At 39.3% G+C, this 17,876-nt stretch overlaps 1 protein-coding gene across 10 annotated transcripts in view; it reads left to right on the top strand.

The window, feature by feature from the left end:
* Ppp1r9a (protein phosphatase 1 regulatory subunit 9A) overlaps positions 1-17,876 on the top strand; it is a 267,569-nt gene that overhangs the window by 147,969 nt on the left and 101,724 nt on the right. For all 10 annotated transcript variants that reach the window (XM_052720720.1, XM_052720718.1, XM_052720721.1 and 7 more), the window contains exons 4-5: positions 4,349-4,469; positions 14,931-15,035. In XM_052720720.1, coding sequence (XP_052576680.1) covers positions 4,349-4,469; positions 14,931-15,035 — 226 coding nt within the window. The remainder of the gene's footprint in view (positions 1-4,348; positions 4,470-14,930; positions 15,036-17,876) is intronic.

Here is a 17,876-nt window from a genome sequence, read left to right on the forward strand (position 1 = left end):
GGAGCTACTGTCTACTGGCTCTTCAGCCTTTAGGGAAGTTATCTTTAAAAGTGCTAAGTCATTTTGAAAACTAGAAGCCCAGCCCTGATGTGGCACACTCCTGTCATCCCTGCATACAGTGGCAGAGGTTCTGAAGTTCAAATCCAGCTTCAGCTCAAGACAAATGACAAGGCAGGGAGAAACTATACATACACATGTGTAAGTGACAGGAAAGAGAAATAGTGCAGTTAATAACGCAAAGGTTTTCCCCAACCGGACCAAACCCTTGACAATTTTGACTAAAGGCAAATAAAAGGATATTAGCAATATATAGTAAATATATATGGAAATGAACAGCATGAGAGTTATCGGGCACTGAATTTCTCTGACACAAATGATGAGTACCTAGAAATGATTTATTTATTTTATAACAGTATGAATATCCAAGTCAATGTAACAGATTGGTGAGTTGCCATAGTAGCAATTGAAATGGTGTCTATTATGTAAAGCATGAAAACATTTCATTAGAATGGTATCTACAAGTAAAACACTGGAATGCTTCAGACCCACATGGCTCCATAGGGCATAAGGAAAACACAAAACCAATGTTGTTTAGACTCTTTTTTAATTAGATGAAATGAAGGAAAACTCTGACACATGCCATCAAAAATCCTTAGAGTTTTTACCCAAAACTAATATACTATTAAAAAACAAAGGCTATAGTACCAACTCCAAATTTCAGAATTGTAAGTGAAATAAAATATCAACCATGGAAATATCTAACGAGAATAATTAAAGAAAATGGATTTTTAGGTAAGCAGAAAAGGTAGTCCTTTATTAGCAAAGTTAACTCCATATAATTTAGAGGAAAAAGTCTATAGTCACAGAGAAAGATCGTGGTAAGATTTACACTAAAAATTGTGTAAATTGGACATCACCTATGAAGTTTGCAAAGTGCAGATCACAAAAGCATGGAGAATTCTATCTTTAAATTCAGGAAGCATGGAAAATGTTTCAATTAAAGCCAGAGGACAAATGATACTTACAGGGATTGGTCAGTGGAACAAAACTGAAGGCCCAGGAGAAAATATTAATATGAGAGAGAATGTAATATGGCGTAAAGCCTGACATTGCTCAGTATCCACCTACAATACACAGTTGAGCACTTTCATTCCACCACGTTAGAAACTCTAAACACATTAAAATCAAATGTTAAAAAGTAATGATATTATATTTGGAGAAAATCTACAACAATATCTATCACCTAGGTTGGTGGGAATAACACAACCAAAATGGGAAGGCAGAAGTTAAAAGAGATAATACCAATTTGATTATGTGCAGCCTCAATGTGATAAAGACAATTATGTCAGAAAAAAATCAATAGAAAGATGAAAAACTGCATTATAACTAACAAAGTTAATGTCTGTAATATTCTAAGAATGTTTGTAAATCACCAGAATAAAGAGACAAAATTCAGTAGAAACGCTGGCATTCTACAGGAAGGGAAATCTAACAACCCGCAGCGGATCCAGGCTCAGATCTCACTGGCAATGAAAACAGTGTTGTGCCAGGAAAGCGCCTCTTTCCTGAGAGGAAGCGAGCCTGGGCCTCCAGGTCAGGTGATGGCATCTTCAGTAATAAGAGGGCCTCCCTGTTTTTTCCTGATTGCTTTGTCTACTTAATGTTTTTGTCTGTCCCCAGGAATGTATAGAGGAAGAAAGGTCAGTGCCCAGGGTCACTACTGGGTTCTTTTAAACATTTTATATTCATTGTGTGTATTGACCCTTTGCTCTTTGGGGAGAAGGATGGTGCTGAGGTAAACATGTGGAGGTCAGAAGACATCTTGCTGGAGTGCATTCTCCCCGCCACCCTGCACCCCCATGTGGGTTCTGGGATTGAATTTAGAATGCAATCTTGGTAGCAAGCACCTTTACCTGTTGAGAAGTCTTGCTGGCCCGGTACTGGATTCTTGCCAAGAGTTTGTGCTTTCCAAACTCCACATGTTCTTGGCACTCCTTCCTATGAAAAGAGAAAGCTGAGGTGCTGCTGGGAGTGTCATCTCTGTGGGTTGACTATGCCCTTCCGGCCATGTTCGCCCTTCGGTTGTTGTTTCTTCTTGTAAGAAGTCTGCATTAGGATTCAGGGTGTCTCAAGCTAATGTTACTTTTCCCACACCATGCTGTATAGATCAAAAAAAATCTAAATAACTTTCTAGTTAGAGCAGTAAGAGGAGCTATGGAAAGAAGAATAAAAGGGTATTAAGAAGGCCTAAGTCCAGGCAGGGAAAATAGGTTTTAAAACCAAAAAATAATTTCCATATGGAATACTTGTGAGGATTCAGTGTCCTGACAGTGCAGAGATCTGAGAGGGAGCTTGGAATGTAACGAACATGGGAAACTGTAGCCCCTAGTTTCGCAGGTGGTGATTGGAATGGAGAAAACCCCTGCACCCACAGTGGAGGAAGCAAAGATTCAGGAGAAATGCTAATTTCCCAGAGATTCCCTGTGGGGGCAGGGGAGACGATGGGGAGGGAAGTGGAGAGAAATCCTGTGGCCTCATCTGTGGAAGTGTCTCTACAACTGTCTCAAGCAAAACCCAGGGTAGGTGTGGAGATCCATCTGGCTGTGAACAGCATGGGAAGGCCCTCATTCATAGGAACAAATTCACTCCAGAAAAATTCTACAAATATCATAGCGTGACTCGTTCAACCATCAGTTTACCATGATACACACAAGAGAATTCATGTAGGAGGGAATAAAACCATGCAGATGACCAATATGCAACTACCCCCACCCACCAAGCCCTGCCGAAATACATGGAACCTTCACAAGCACAAGAGAACTCTGGGGAGAAACTTTCACAATGTGGTGAGAGTTGGAAAATCTTTAGCAAGAGAATCCTCCTGATCAAGCTCAGGTTATTTATACAAGAGAAATGATTAGCGTGAAATACATATGAGATATTGCATATGGACAGACATCCTAAGTATAATGGGTTACAGTAGTTTCAGTCATCACTCATATCATCGGATATTCATGTTCTCAACCTGGAGAGATTCCTATGCCTGCAATCAAGGTGGACTTCTCTTGGACTTCATGTCAAAACTCATGCAGGGAAGACACCACAGAATCCAGGAAGGTACAGTGTTACTAAAGGCAACTCTAGAAACAAATGTAGGGTAAAGATACAGGATTGTCTAGATGTACTTAGTTACAAATAATGATCACTGAGACAAATCCACCTCTGAAGCACATTGTGAATATAATAATAACAATTGCTGAAGGCTATTTTAAATGCATTCTCTTGAATTGGTGGGTTAGTTTTCCTTTAATGATCCATAACTGCTGATTAGATAGTATCTGGTTTTTAATACTGCTGATAAATCATGATTACAAAGACTTTGAGGCTACCAGAAAAATAACCTTGAATGTTAACAAAGCCTTTTAATTTTATTGATGGTGAATTACATGTGCTCATGGAAAGGACAAATGGAGATGTGAATAAACACATGATTTGTAAGTGAATTTGAAATATAACTTTCAGTATTGCTTATAGGGCCAATAAAATGGAAATAAAGGTGACTTATTGTTAATAAGGAAGTGATTTAATATACTGTGATATATCATCATGAAATATTATGCAGTCATTAGAAATGATTTAGGACTATAAAAATTTATCCACGAGGTATTATTAATTTTAAATGTGTGTGATGCCATAAGAATTGAAGTCTTATTTGTGTAAAGGAAAGAAAAGCTAAATATACATGAGTGTGGGTCTGCCTGTGTATGTTTGTATATACATATAGGTGTGCCCGTGCATATAATGCTAATTGTTGCTGATGAGTATAGGTCCTTGTATAGAAGCATAGAAGAGTGTTCTCAGTTATACACCCAACCTTTATTTTTTCTTTTGTTGTGCTAAAAATCAAACTCGGGCATAAGGCACAGTAGGAGAGTGCTTGGCCACTGAGCTAACTCCAGGCTTCATGAAATCTTCTTAAGATGAGTAGATGACAAAAAGGAAAAGATGGAATTCCAAATAACTATGGGCCACATTTATTTAAAATTAAAATTGTTGTTGAGTATGTTTGTTCATGACTAAAATATTGCATAGGGTAATTGGAAACTCAGTTTTGAGATCCATTGATTCTTCAAGAACCAAATTATTGTCTTTGCTAGGACCACACTGGATTGCCAACAATAGCAGAAGAATGTCTGAACTCTTGAACCATTTGAAGCTCTTGATCTGTGTAGGCAAACACATCACTTGTCCTGTGCACAATGCATAACAAAGCTAGAAGCAGCAAGCAGCCTCGCCGGCCAGCTAAACTACCCAGAACAGGACACTCACTGTCTTCTATTTCTCCTAGATGAGGATGGGCTTGGCATAAGCATTATTGGAATGGGTGTTGGTGCTGATGCAGGCCTGGAGAAGCTGGGGATATTTGTCAAGACAGTGACAGATGGCGGTGCTGCTCAGCGGGATGGCAGGTGAGCTTGATACTGTTGAATGTGAATTGGATCCCGGGGAACTGCCCCGCAAATTTCTGTTAGTGTGATCTTCTTCTTTGGATTAAAAAAATTTTTTTTTCAGTGTTTCTCAGATGTGGGAGAATGTTAAAGCACTTAAATTACTTTCTCATTGGCAGCAGAATAGCTATGCAATAAATGTGCGTCTGTCTGTCTGCCTTTCTTTCTATCCACCCATCTACTTACTCAGTGGGAAGTGGGCCATAACATGATGTGTATGGTTTAAGAGTGTATCCCGGGGAAGCTGACATATAACTTTATTTCAGAAATGTTCAAATGAATTTAATAATTCTGATGCTTTTGAAAATGACAGAGGTGGAGGGGAACTTGAGAGTCTACTTCTGCCCTGAGGGGAGTTATGGAGACTAGTGTTCTTCCATGTCTCCCACAAAAAAACAGGTGCTAGAGCGCTTCTTGAACATGTAGAAGGAGACCTCTCCATGAGCAGAGGCTGGCAGCCTGCTCCGGGTAATTACGACTTAATGTTTTAGCTTGCATCAGCTCAAAGGTCATGTATCTTTGATGGAAAGGTTCTGCCTGACACCAGGCTTCTGATGGGAAACTGGAAGGCGACAAGAGAAATGAACAAAGACCTCAGATTATGACAGCCGAATTCAAAGAACACTGCATAAATAACGTTTTTATGTTAGATTACATATCGCATAACCTTCTTCTCAAGTAGTCAATGAATCATGGTCTCTGTTGAGACTCACAGCAGCATCACTCTGTCTTTCATAATCCTGAAATGCCTGTTGGTATATACATGGTTGTAAAGGGGTAGGTACCAAATTGATTTTTATTTATTTATTTACTTTTTGAGACAGGATCTCAAGAAAGATGCTGAGTTAATCATGGAAAATATTGTTGCCATTAGGATGTTATTAAAAGCTGTCCTCTGATTTCCACATGTGTGGACATGAGTACACTTACAAATTAACACAATACAAAATAAATAAAAATAAACAAAATTTTAGGTCCTAAGCTGGGCATAGTGGCCCATGCCTTTAATCCCAATACTTGGAGGCAGAGTCAGGCAGATCTCTGAGTTTGAGGCCAGCTTGAGCTACACAGTAGGTTCCAAGACAGCCAGGGCTACACAGAGAAATCATGTCTAGAAAAACCAAAAAATAAAAAATAAAATTGAATTAAAGTGGGAAATACTAATACCATTATGTAACACATTGAAAGGACCCCTTTCTTCCAAGTGAATTAAACTTGTAAAAATCTACCTCGTTTGTGAAAGTCATTTTAGCGAGATAGGAAATAATCCTTGCAGTTAGTGCCAAGCAAAACAAAAGGATTATGCATCACCTTTTAGGTGACTGGGTCACAAATCCAAACAAAGATGCAAAATGAAAACACAAAGAAAAAGATTGCATTCAGTGCTCCTAGATCTGGTTTCAAACACAGGCCATTTTATATTTTCCTCACTTGTTTTAAAAATTAAATTTGATTCATCTTATTTATTATCAAATATTTATTTTATTTTGTTGTCCTGTGTTGTTTCACTATTTATATTAGATCTTCTCTTGGGGAATTGGGATATTGCTGATAGATCTGTATCTCCACGCACATTGAAATCCCATGAAGATCGTTAATGTTGCCTCAGCTGGTGTCCCTGCCTTTCATCCTTGCTTCCTTGTTGGAACACACCTTGAGAAGTAGAGTCTCCCCCAGCCCCCTTCGCAGAAGTATCATGTGTAGATGTAACCAACCGTCTTATTAAATAAGAAACACAGAGCCGTTTCAGAGAAGAAAGCCAAGAGGTCAGAGCTAAGAGCCTCACCCTTCCTGCTTCAGCGATCCTCTTCAGGCAAGAGAGCTCTCCGAAAGGGACCTACTTCCTGTGTGTATGTCTTTATATAGTCTAGCTGTTCTGCCTTCTCATTGGTTGTAAACCCAAACACGTGACTACTTCGTCACTGCCTGTATGTACCGCCCTCCAGGTCCTCTATGGTATTGAGATTAAAGGCGTGTGCCACCGCTGCCATGCACTTGCTATGGCTCTAATAGCTCTGACCCCCAGGCAACTTTATTTATTAACATACAATTAAAATCACATTTCAGTACAAATAAAATACCACCACAATCATGCCAACAAATAACTATATGAACACATTAAAGAACCCAAGAGTAGCCCAACTTCTATAATTTCATTAGCCTTACAGCTAGCACCTGGTTCTGAGTCAGCACTGAGCCCTCTCGACAGTTTGAGGAGGCTGAAGAGCATGCTCTGTGCTGTGATCAGTGTCAGTGTTGGAGTGATTTGCAGCCTGGGCTCTTCTTGGCCTCCTCACATTCTTTTCCTGGGCAAGACACACATTTCTACCTAATGTCATACCTTTTCCTTGACAGATCTCCTTTAACAGTTTATCACCTTGGACTCCTGGTGATAAATTCTCTCTAGATTGACAGTTTTTCTTTTCTCCTTTATAGTACTTTTTACAGTCTTTTTTAGGGGTGGGGCACGTGGATATGTGCGAGCATCATGTTTACACAGACACATTAAAGGAATTAGAGCATGCCATAATACTGGTTTTCTGCTCCTAAGTTAATTTTATATATTAGACATGGTAAATTTTCTGTGAAAGTGTGGACACTCCAAATGATGTGCATTACTTCCCTTGTGTCCCTTGCATCTGAGAGAATTTCTTTTTGGCCTTGGGTTATAGACTGTAGACCCTGAGTTCAGGGGCTTCAGCTTCATTATTTTCTTGTCCTCCCCATGTCCTTGCTTAAGGAGTCATTCTTGTAATGCTTCGGCTAAGGAAAGCCCTTCACGCTATTTCCCTAGTCGCTATAGAAGTGGTAGCATTGGCTGTCAGTACATTCAGTGCTGTTCTAGGGTCATGAGGAACATGTCTAGGGTGAATGGTGGTGACTGTAGAGAGAAGAAAGCCAAGTTCTCCCCGTGTTGCTAGGCACTGTCAGAATTCTGCTGCTGAACCTCCTCTGGGAGTTCTTCAGTTAGTACAGCTTTGCTTACTTAGTTAAGTAAAGGAAGACCCTAAGTCTTCGTAGTCTGTCTCCCCACAGGCTTGTTCCCTGTCTGGGTAGATTCCTGAAACTAGGGCCAGAATCAAATCTCAGGAAACAGCTCTGCCTTTGTTCTGACCATGGAGTTCGGCAACCCTTGTATGTAAATGCACTTCCCTTTTCTCTTTTAGTTGGTAACTTTCACCTTCACTTAAAGACAGCCCACTGTCTTTGGCACAATTGAATTATCTTCTTGCTCTTAGGGACCAACACTACCTTGTACTTTGAGGCCACTGCTAACTAAAGTAAGAGTTACTTGAACAGAGGTGCTGTGATACTGTGATTGTTCATCTGGTAACTTAATGCTTATGTGACTATCAGGATGATTGCAGACACAGTATGTATATCCCTGGCAAATGGATGGCTCTCATCCTGGCAGGACAAAACACGAAGGCAGATTTCATCCTGTTACTTAGAATAAATGCCACGCGGTTTGGAAGTTTGGGATTGTTTACTTCTGGAATTCTCCACTAAATACTTTCAGGCAGCAGATGATCATGGGTAATTGAAAGCATGGAAAGTAAGATCATGGGTAAAGGGATACTTCTGCACAGCCTTGGGTTTTTATACATTTTATTCATCAAGAGAATATTTGTTGAATGCTTACATTGTGACAGCAGTGATCTGTGCTCCGTGTATTTTAACTTTTTTGCTCTTGCTAATAATGTTGATTTATTATGCATTTTATTGCTTCTGTTGTATATAGAAGGAAGCTAAAGTGTCTTATATACACTCACAAGTAAGTAGCAGAGCCTGACTATAAACCTATGGTGTCTAACTCCACAGTCAGTACATAAATAGTACATTACAGTTTAACATGTAGTTCATTTTCACAATGGATTTTAAAGATATCTTTATTGCAGAGTGTGTGTGTGTGTGTGTGTGTAACTTATAGATGTTTTTGGCATTTTTTTATTTCAACATGGGGGTCATGTCAACATTTTTATACTCAAATTATCAAGAACATCTCTGATTATTTCTTTGAAACTAATTAAAGGTAACTTGCATTACTATGTCAATGCATATTACATGCATGTTGAATGCTTTAGAAATATGTTGCTAAAGTTCCCTTCAGAAACAACATTCAATTTGTGCTCCCCAGAGCAGAACTCCCAAATGGCAGCTGTTATACCCCATTCAGATGTACTATTTCGATGCAATAGAATCTTTAATAATTTGAATGCCATGACATTATTGCCCTTCAAGTTTTAATTTTTTCTTGTACCCTTGTCCTTAACAATTTATTATTTTAATTCCTGTACATGTATGTATGCCTGTGTACCACATGCATGTAGCTACTTACAGTGGCCAGAAGGCATCAGGTTTTCTGGAACTGGAGTTACAGTCAGTTGTGCTGTGGGTGCTGGGAACTGAGCCCAGGTCATTCTATAAAGCAGTGAGTACCCGTAACTGCTGAAGCATCTCTTCAGCCCCTTCCCTAAACCCTTTAAAATGTTCACTAATTACCTGTATTTCTAATTTTTAAAAATGTTACTGGTATGCGTTTTTCTTTTTGTTGTTGTTCATTTTTTTTTTTTGGCAAATGTATTATTCATTGGTGTTTCAGTGAGAATCTACAGAAATAAGTGGTCCATACCAACTGCCTCCACTATTTAACTGACAGAAATTTCTTACCTGTTTCTCCATTTTAGCAAAAACACGATTAAACACAACCAACAGAATTAATACGGAAGTCTAAACTTAAACATGTTCAAGTCTGTATTTACTCCCTACTTTTAACTTTCTATCAAAATTGTTGCTTTCAGAATGATGGGCCTTACACTGTGGCTCATGTGCCATTTTCTTCTTAGTCCTCCAGTTTATTTTTAATCACTGTCTAGGAAAGACTCTCAAATTCTTGCTTCAAGCATGGGACAAATGGAACCTATCTGACAATCTGATTTTTATCCCAAATTTAGCATAAAGACTTCAAATTTTGTTTCCCCTTTTCTCTCTTTTCCTGTTTGTTTGTTTGTTTTCTTGAGACATGGTTGCCCTGCGTGGCCCTGGCTGTCCTAGAACTCACTTTGCAGACCAAACTGGGCTTGAACTAAGAGATCTACCTGCCTCTGTCTCCTGAGTGTTGGGATTAAAGGTGTGTACCATCACGTGAGCCCAGCTTCTCTGTTTCCTTTACATTGTTCCAGAAACCGGTAATTTTTGTATTGACTCTATTCTTCATTATTTTCTTGTAAACTGACTCTCTTTTATCCTCGTTTATTTTACCCACATATTCTCATTGTGTTGTGTATTTTGTTCTTTGGAATGCCACAGGCTCGGGGTTTTGAGTTAGTGGTCTAGACCCTATCTGTAGACCAGGGTTTTCCACATGTTCATTGGATGTTAGGCTCCTTTAAGCGGGGCCCCTCCGCAGTTTATCTCTGCCTTTGCCCCAAGTGCCTTCTTTTACAAGTATTGTGTTGTGTGAGTCTTGGGAACAACTGCGGCCCCAGTGTCATTTAGATGTGCCTGTTCAAGTTTCCAGTTCAGTCAGAAGATTGCATTATTATCTGTGCTAGCTTTCCTCCTGGACCTCCTTGTGCATCTCATTCAGAATAATAATCACCCAAACTACAGAGTATTAAAGTGTGTGCTATGAAAGATATGATGAGAAGGCTTTGAATTTTTGTTTTTTGTTTCCTACTCTGTGACAGTACACATCTTAGGCAAGACCCTCTGGAACTAAGGAATAATTCTTAAAGTAATTCATGGTCAAAAATCGAAGGTTTTGTACAAAATAGAGTTAAGAAAATTGAACTGAAGTCATTGAACAGAAGCAGCTGAATAAACATTTGTAGAAATAGAACAATAACAATGCTCTGGAGAAGGAGGGTGTCAATTGTGTGCTTTTTACAATAGGAACAGTGTTACTGATTTACATTTAATGCTTTATAGGCTTTAAATACTTTCAAAACTTTTTAAAAATGAGATTCCTTTCTCACATCTGCCTGGTGTCAAGAACACATTTCTAATTTGTTTTATGTCATGTTGGCGATAATCAGCATTTGAAAGGTCCTGTTCTCCAATGCATCGTGCTTTTCCCAGTTAGTTTCTACTTTTCCTCTCTTGTGGACTTGGGGTTGCTTGCCACCAAAGCTTGGAGACTTGAACTTGAGCTCAGCTGTCTCTGCCTTCATTCCACTATGCTTATTATTTAAATAAGACAGGGTCTTGCTACATTCTCCAGGCTGGTCTCAAAATCTTGTTCTCAAGCAAACCCTCCTGCCTCAGTCTCCAAAATTGCCATTGTTACTGGACTCAGCCACCACTCCCCAATCTAATTATCTTCTTGTTACACATTGCTTTGTGTCAGTAGTACAAAGAAAATTAATTTGGGAGCAGAGAAATCCCCTGTGAGACCTCTTGTCTGCATTGGAGTATCCCTGCCCAACCCTGGAAGTATTCTCTGAAGAATGAAGGCCTGGTCCCTTCTCAGAATCTGAAAGCAAATGTGATCACTTTTTATAAGACTACATAGAAAGCAAGCAGGGGCAGTTTGTCCTCTGAAATAGTATTTGCAGGAATACTCTTTCAGCTAGATTTATTTAAAAAAGAAAACTTCTCAAACATAGTAATTTTGTCATTGGTAGGACATGGGTTTGTTACATAAAAGTTATTCACTGTTAGTCACTCACAGTAGATAAGCAAGGAATGAACAAAATTTGAAATGAAAAGAAATAATAGTTATATTATCATCTTCCAAAATTAAGTACATCTGACAAAATTTTAGGCTCCAAATGAGGGAAGCTATAAAATTCTGCTGAAGATATCATATATGGGTCAATGAATGGAGTTACATTCCTACTTATAGGGAGGAAAAAATACTGTTAGGATGTGAATTCTTCTTAATTTTATTTCTGTATCCAGTGAAGTCTCAGGGAATAATCTCATTAAGTTAATGGATGGATGTTCTAGTTTCCCTCCATTGTTTTGATAAAATACCCTGACAAGAGCAGCTTAAGGAAGCCAGGGGCTTCTTCAGACTCACAGGTCCAGAGGAACAGAGCCCGCCAGCCTTGACCAAGACCTGGTACCAGGCCAGGAAGGCATGGAGGCAGGGGAAGGAAGCTGGTTGACCACATTTCAGCCTCACTCGGGGAGCAGAAAGAGAGAACAGGAAGTGGGGCCAGGATGTGAATCTCAAGGCCCACCTCCAGTGACCTACTTCCCCCAGCAAGACTTTCCAAACATGGCCACCATGAGACTGTGAGGGGCATTTCACATTCAGACCGCAACAGTGAATACTGATAAATGGACAATAATGTTTTACATGGAAAGAAAGAAACAAGATTCAAAACAGTACACTCAGTAATGAAGGCTAAGAACAAAGTTTGGAAAGGGACATTATCTGACTTCAAGATTTTCTTTTAAAGCTTTAGGAATCAAGAAAATGGGGTATTTACAAATAAATAAGTAGATCAATAGGACAAAATAGAGAACCCAGGAATAGACCTAAAGTTAGCATTGTGAACTGTTTACAGTAAAAAATCCAACTGGATCACATCTTCATAATTTCAGAGAATCTGTAATTTGTATTTATTAATACCATTCTTAGGAAGTTACTTCATTGTCACTTAATGATGGACACTTGTATTCAATCACACAGACAGCGCCGGTTGTGGTGGCGCATAATTTGCTGAAGGAGGCAAAGGCAAGAGGATCATGAGTTCGAGGCCATTTTAAGCCGGACGGTGGTGGTGCGTGACTTTAATCCCAGCACTCTGAGGCAGAGGCAGCCAGATCTCTATTAGTTGCAGGCCAGCCTGGTCTAGAGAGTGAGTTCCTGGATAGGCTCCAAAGCTACACAGAGAAGCCCTGTCTCAAAACACAGAGAGAGACAGAAACAGACAGAGGAAGAGAGAGAGAAGGGGGAGGGGCGAGGGGAGAGAGAACGGACAGCTTCAGTTTGCAACCTTAGCCACACATGAAGTCCTCAGAGGAACACAACACACATCCAGCAGTATTTCTGTGAAGTCTAATTTCCCTTTAGGAGTCAAGAAATGCTTGTGAAATGATTTGAACTCGTAAATTCGGAAGAGAATTCAAAAGGTAGTGAGGCAGGTTCTTCCACTGGCCCATGAGGGCCATGGAGTTCCTTAACCCCTGCAGAGCTCTCCATGGCAAGAGGGCAAGAGCCTGCTCCCTCTTACTTTCAGTGAGTGTCCCCAGCCAGGGCTGCTGCTGCCACTACCATGATCGTCATCGTCTTAGGTCTAGAGCCAGAATGGCAAAAACGGGGGTGGGGGAGTACAACAAAGTACAGAAGGAGAAAAATCAAAACAAAGAAAAATAAACTGCTGGCAGACTTGGATGGCAGCAAATAATATTTCTGTTGTCTCTGAAACTCACAATGATGTCTGAGATGGGGTGGGAGCTGCTCACAATGATGTCTGAGATGGGGTGGGAGCTGCTCACAATGATGTCTGAGATGGGGTGGGAGCTACTCACAATGATGTCTGAGATGGGGTGGGAGCTGCTCACAATGATGTCTGAGATGGGGTGGGAGCTACTCACAGTGATGTCTGAGATGGGGGTGGGAGCTGCTCACAATGATGTCTGAGATGGGGTGGGAGCTGCTCACAATGATGTCTGAGATGGGGTGGGAGCTGCGCTTGAGCGCTGAGGTGTCTTTCTGCAGCACCATGCTGTGCCTGGCTTTGTAAGCCCACATGGTCACTTGGATGGGTCCTTCAGAATGTTCAAATACAGGTGACCCCTGAAGAACTTAAAAGATGACTTTCATGAACATAAAATAAAGAGGTCAAAGATTTTATTCGGCTGCCTAATCATTTCCGAAAGTAGTAAGAAAATTAATCTGATTAAAAGGGTATTTGGGGAACCGGGTTTCCCAGCAAGGGCTAGATCCCAATGGCGGAGAGCTTGCCTGCGAACCTTGGGTTCCATCCTTAGCACACCCACTTCCTTTGCCTTCTCTAAGGAACAAGATAGGTAAGTAATGTCAGAATAATAAAGCTTGGTTAGGTCTGAAACTACGTGATTGACAACCTATAAAAGATCTGAAAACACCAAGGATTCTTTGACTCCTGTGTGTTTGTTTAATTTCTACTGTGATTGAAACTCTTTGAGTCAAGTGTATACCCTGGAAGGACTGGTGTGTTTAAAAAAGCATATAGCAGATTGATTGTTTACAGCTGTGTTTATAATAGCTAAATTTAAAAATGATGCATGTCCATCTACAGAAAGTAGATGCACAAAAGATACTATGATAGAGTTGTCAAAACGAATTAGCTAAAATTACAACCATGGTTGCCAGAGGGGAAAAAAAATCTCAAATTTAATTTTGAGTGAATAAAGTAAGTAATAAGATGAGAAGTGTACTTATGTGCATTCATTGGCATCTATTGCTAAACACACAAAAAATAGTATGTGGCCATCTCTACTGAAGAAATAAAGGCAAGAAGATTATAAAAAAACAACTAAGGGGCTTCCCCTGTCCTGTAATACATTATAAAAAAAATGATTCAAGTATTGCATAGTGCTCAGATTTGATAAAGCTGGAAATCGGGTGCTTGAGTATATGTTATCAATTTCATACCACGTTATTCCATGCCCACAGTATTCCTTATGAGGAATAAAACATGGTGTATGTAAAACATATGTGTACATTTGGAAGTACTTCACATTTATCAATGTTAATGTAATATGCATCTCAGAAACATACATACATGAACATACATCTTTGAGTATATATAAGCACACACATGCACACATGTGAGCATTGTATATCTGAAGCACTGAGGCACTTCCAGATGTTGTCCCTGAGGGAGGAGAGCAGTGCCAGGGATTAGGCTCCAAGGGTACTGCAGCAGTATCAGTTACCTTTAATTAGGCACAAAACGTGCTAGAGATCTGCCATGCAGTATAGTTATATTTTTTAAGAATATGTGTGATAAGATGAATCCTTTCAATATTACTTTCTAGCTCCCAGTGGTATTTTTATTTTTTATAATGTCTGCATCTGTACACACATTTATATATTTATGTGGGTATGTGTACATGTATGTGCACATGAATGTAGATGCTAAGAGAATTATTTTCAAGTTTCGTTCCTCAGGTGCTGGCTACATTTTCTTGAGTATCTCTTTGGCCTTGAATTAGTTACACATGCTTGGCTGGCTAGCCAGCCGGCTGCAGGGATCCACTGTGGACATTTTCACACAGTTTCTGGGTATCAAGTTCAGCCTTGGACCAACTGAGCTGTCTCTGCAATCTTCAAAAGATACTAAGTATTTGACTACAATCTGGAGCTTATTGTGCATAAGATAAGTTTGGAGTCAGCAAGTGTTTGGTCAAGTTACTTTCTTGGAAAGGGCAGCGCATTAACAGATGAATTCACTGTGGGTGCGTTTTCCTCTTTTTCTCCAGGATCCAAGTCAATGACCAGATTGTGGAAGTGGATGGAATCAGCTTGGTAGGGGTCACACAGAATTTTGCAGCAACTGTTCTGCGAAATACCAAGGGCAATGTCAGGTAAATCTGAGGCTTTCTAATGAGCAGCTTGGTAACTTTGTACTTTTATGGATGGCAATTTCCCCATAAATATTTATAATTACACTGAGTATTTTGTCTGAATACTAAAGCAGTGTGAACACCACTGTTGCTAAGCTGTATAGTGCAACTTATTGTTAACACAGTAGAATTGCCATGGTGATGGACTTTCTAGTCACCACCTCAGTAAATATTAATTTCCTTCTCAATTCCTTTTAACAAAACCAGCTTTGGAACAATTGAAACTGAAATGGATGTTCACACACCAGTGGCATGCATTATTAGACAAGTAGGCCGAATGATTTGAGGCAGTGTATTTAAAAAATCTGTTTATTGTTTTAAAGAGTCTACCAGGATCTATCTCCAATGAATTGTATCTCTTTTAACGTGATAGGACGAAGGGTATAATTTTCAGACCTTGGAATTTACATCTAGAGCTCTGGTTGATAATTATGACTCTTAAATAATCAGCCATCTTATCCATCTCTGGTTGAACTTTGAAATCAGTTTTATTTGATTGATGTTTACTTTTTTGAAAGCACTGTAAATGTATTGTAGTTTGCCAAAATCTTATGAATGAACACTTTAAGGAGATACTATTTAGTGAGTGTAACTGAACTGCCAGTCATTCTGAAAACCCTGCTGAGGTGACGTCACTGGACAGAGGACAGCAGCGCCCTCATGCAGCATGTTTGATGTTCTTTATAAGCATGAGTTCCAGCTTTCAGCTTTGTCAGTGGGAGAGCACCATGTGATGCTGAAAGGATGCCTTGAGGAGTACAACCTAGACAAACGCATGAGTGGGGTCTGGTGTTCCTACTCACAGGCTTCAGTAAGGCAGGAAAAATAATGTCAAGGGTGCCCAGACACCCCTGTGATGATGCTCTCTACTCTTCAGATTGCTGTGTGGCATGCACACATCACTTCCCCACGTGGTACAAGACTTGTTGGGGAGCTGCTCACTAGACATCAAGACAAACTCAAAGACTAAATAGGATGCACACTCCACTTCTAAGAACACGGTTGGAAAAATTGGAAAAGAGTAGATTACACATATTCTGTTTCCTTTCTCCCTGTTTGCCAGGTCATTTGTGTTCATATTTCAATACTTGGAAAACTGGCAAGTGTCTTCTTAAGTAATTTCTCTCATTTCACTCTCTCCTCATTTCATTTCATCCTAATTATATCTCTAGTAGAAGAACATCATTACACTTTTAAAAATATGAAAATGCTGTTATGGAAAAAGGAATTGATCTTTTGTGTATCTCAAGTACAGATCAATACAGAGGAGTAGAAATAATCATAGATCCACCACACCCACCTCCTCTTTGAACACTTTCAGTGGCCCTCCACTCTGTGTGGAAGCTCTTGGGCCTGTTGCTGACGGTCCCATGTGGCGGTGCTTCTTGCCTCTTCTGTTTCCATGCTCTCCTCTGGTTCCTCAGCCGCCATTGTCCTTCAGACACGACTCCTGTGATTGTTTCTGAATCCTCTTGCGTTCACTGCTTTATGTTTCAAATGTTGTCTTCTATCCAGAAGTACTGTGTCTTAAACAGGTCTCAGCTCCTGTGCCCTCCAGAAGTCCACCCTGACCTCACGTGGCCTACCTGATGGCAGCCATCTTCACACCATTGTTTTGCCTTGAGGTGACAGAGAATTCTGATTGCACCATTGACTTTGCAAAAAATCTTGGTACACACATGGTACTTTCAGCCTCCTTTATTCCTCCCACATTATTTAACCAGGATCTGAATTTGCTAAAGTTATGTAACTCAGAGTCTCAATTAGTTGACTGTAAGAGAAAGTGCTTTCATGATCTTAACTTTGTAAGATTAATATTCAAATCTTCCAAATACATTTATAAGTGGTTCTACATGAAATACTAATTAAAAACTAGACCTGAATTTTTCATAAAAATAAGATGCTCATGTGTATGTTTATATATATGAATATGAATGGATGAACATTTTGTTTTGCTTTGTTTGTTTTATTAATTCTTTGAGACTGGGTCTCACTATATACCCCTGGCAGGCCTAGAACTTGTTATGGAGACAATGCTAGCTTGTAACTTGAAGCAGTCCTCCAGCTTAGGGTCTGGAGTCACATGCCACCAGCATGATGAAGGAGCTGTTAAGAATATATGAGTAGCTAACAATTGCTGGCATTAGGAAGATTAAGACCAACAGAGATTTTAGGAGACAAATTAAGGGGGACTTGACTTCATAAAATAATTTCCACTAATGCTAAGTACAATCTAGCATTTTGTAGATTACCACTTTAATGTTTACATGCATATATATTTAAACCTGTGACATCAGAACTCTTAGAGATGCACTATTTCCAACTAGGATGTAGACATTCTGAGAAGTATCTATTAGGGTTACATCTGGTAAATAATAGGTAGTTTGTATGTTAGGCAACTTTTTAAAAATGGATTTTACTTTTTTAACATTGAAATGTGATATAGATATAGAAAAATTTTTATAGTTAGTACTGCGTTGGATTCACAATTCACTTCAATGAAATAGTGTTCATAATTAAGTTTAAATACTTCAAGTCTTGCTTTTAAAAGTCAATACACTCATATAAATGAATTTTTACAGATATATTTTATGTGTAGTATATATATATATATATATATATATATATATATATATATATATATATAAAATTTACATTAACCTAACCCCAAACATGGAAAAAAAGAGTATGTAAGAGTATGTAGTGAATAAGAGCCGGAGACTTGGTGTGTCCTCAATCCCTGTTGTCCTCAAGCCTTACTGGAAGTGACTCGTGATCAGTTTGCCATCACTTGCTTAGTAT

The sequence above is a fragment of the Peromyscus californicus genome, unplaced genomic scaffold (genome assembly GCF_007827085.1).
Source record: "Peromyscus californicus insignis strain IS unplaced genomic scaffold, ASM782708v3 Scaffold_6__1_contigs__length_162567912, whole genome shotgun sequence".
Classification (NCBI taxonomy): domain Eukaryota; kingdom Metazoa; phylum Chordata; class Mammalia; order Rodentia; family Cricetidae; genus Peromyscus; species Peromyscus californicus.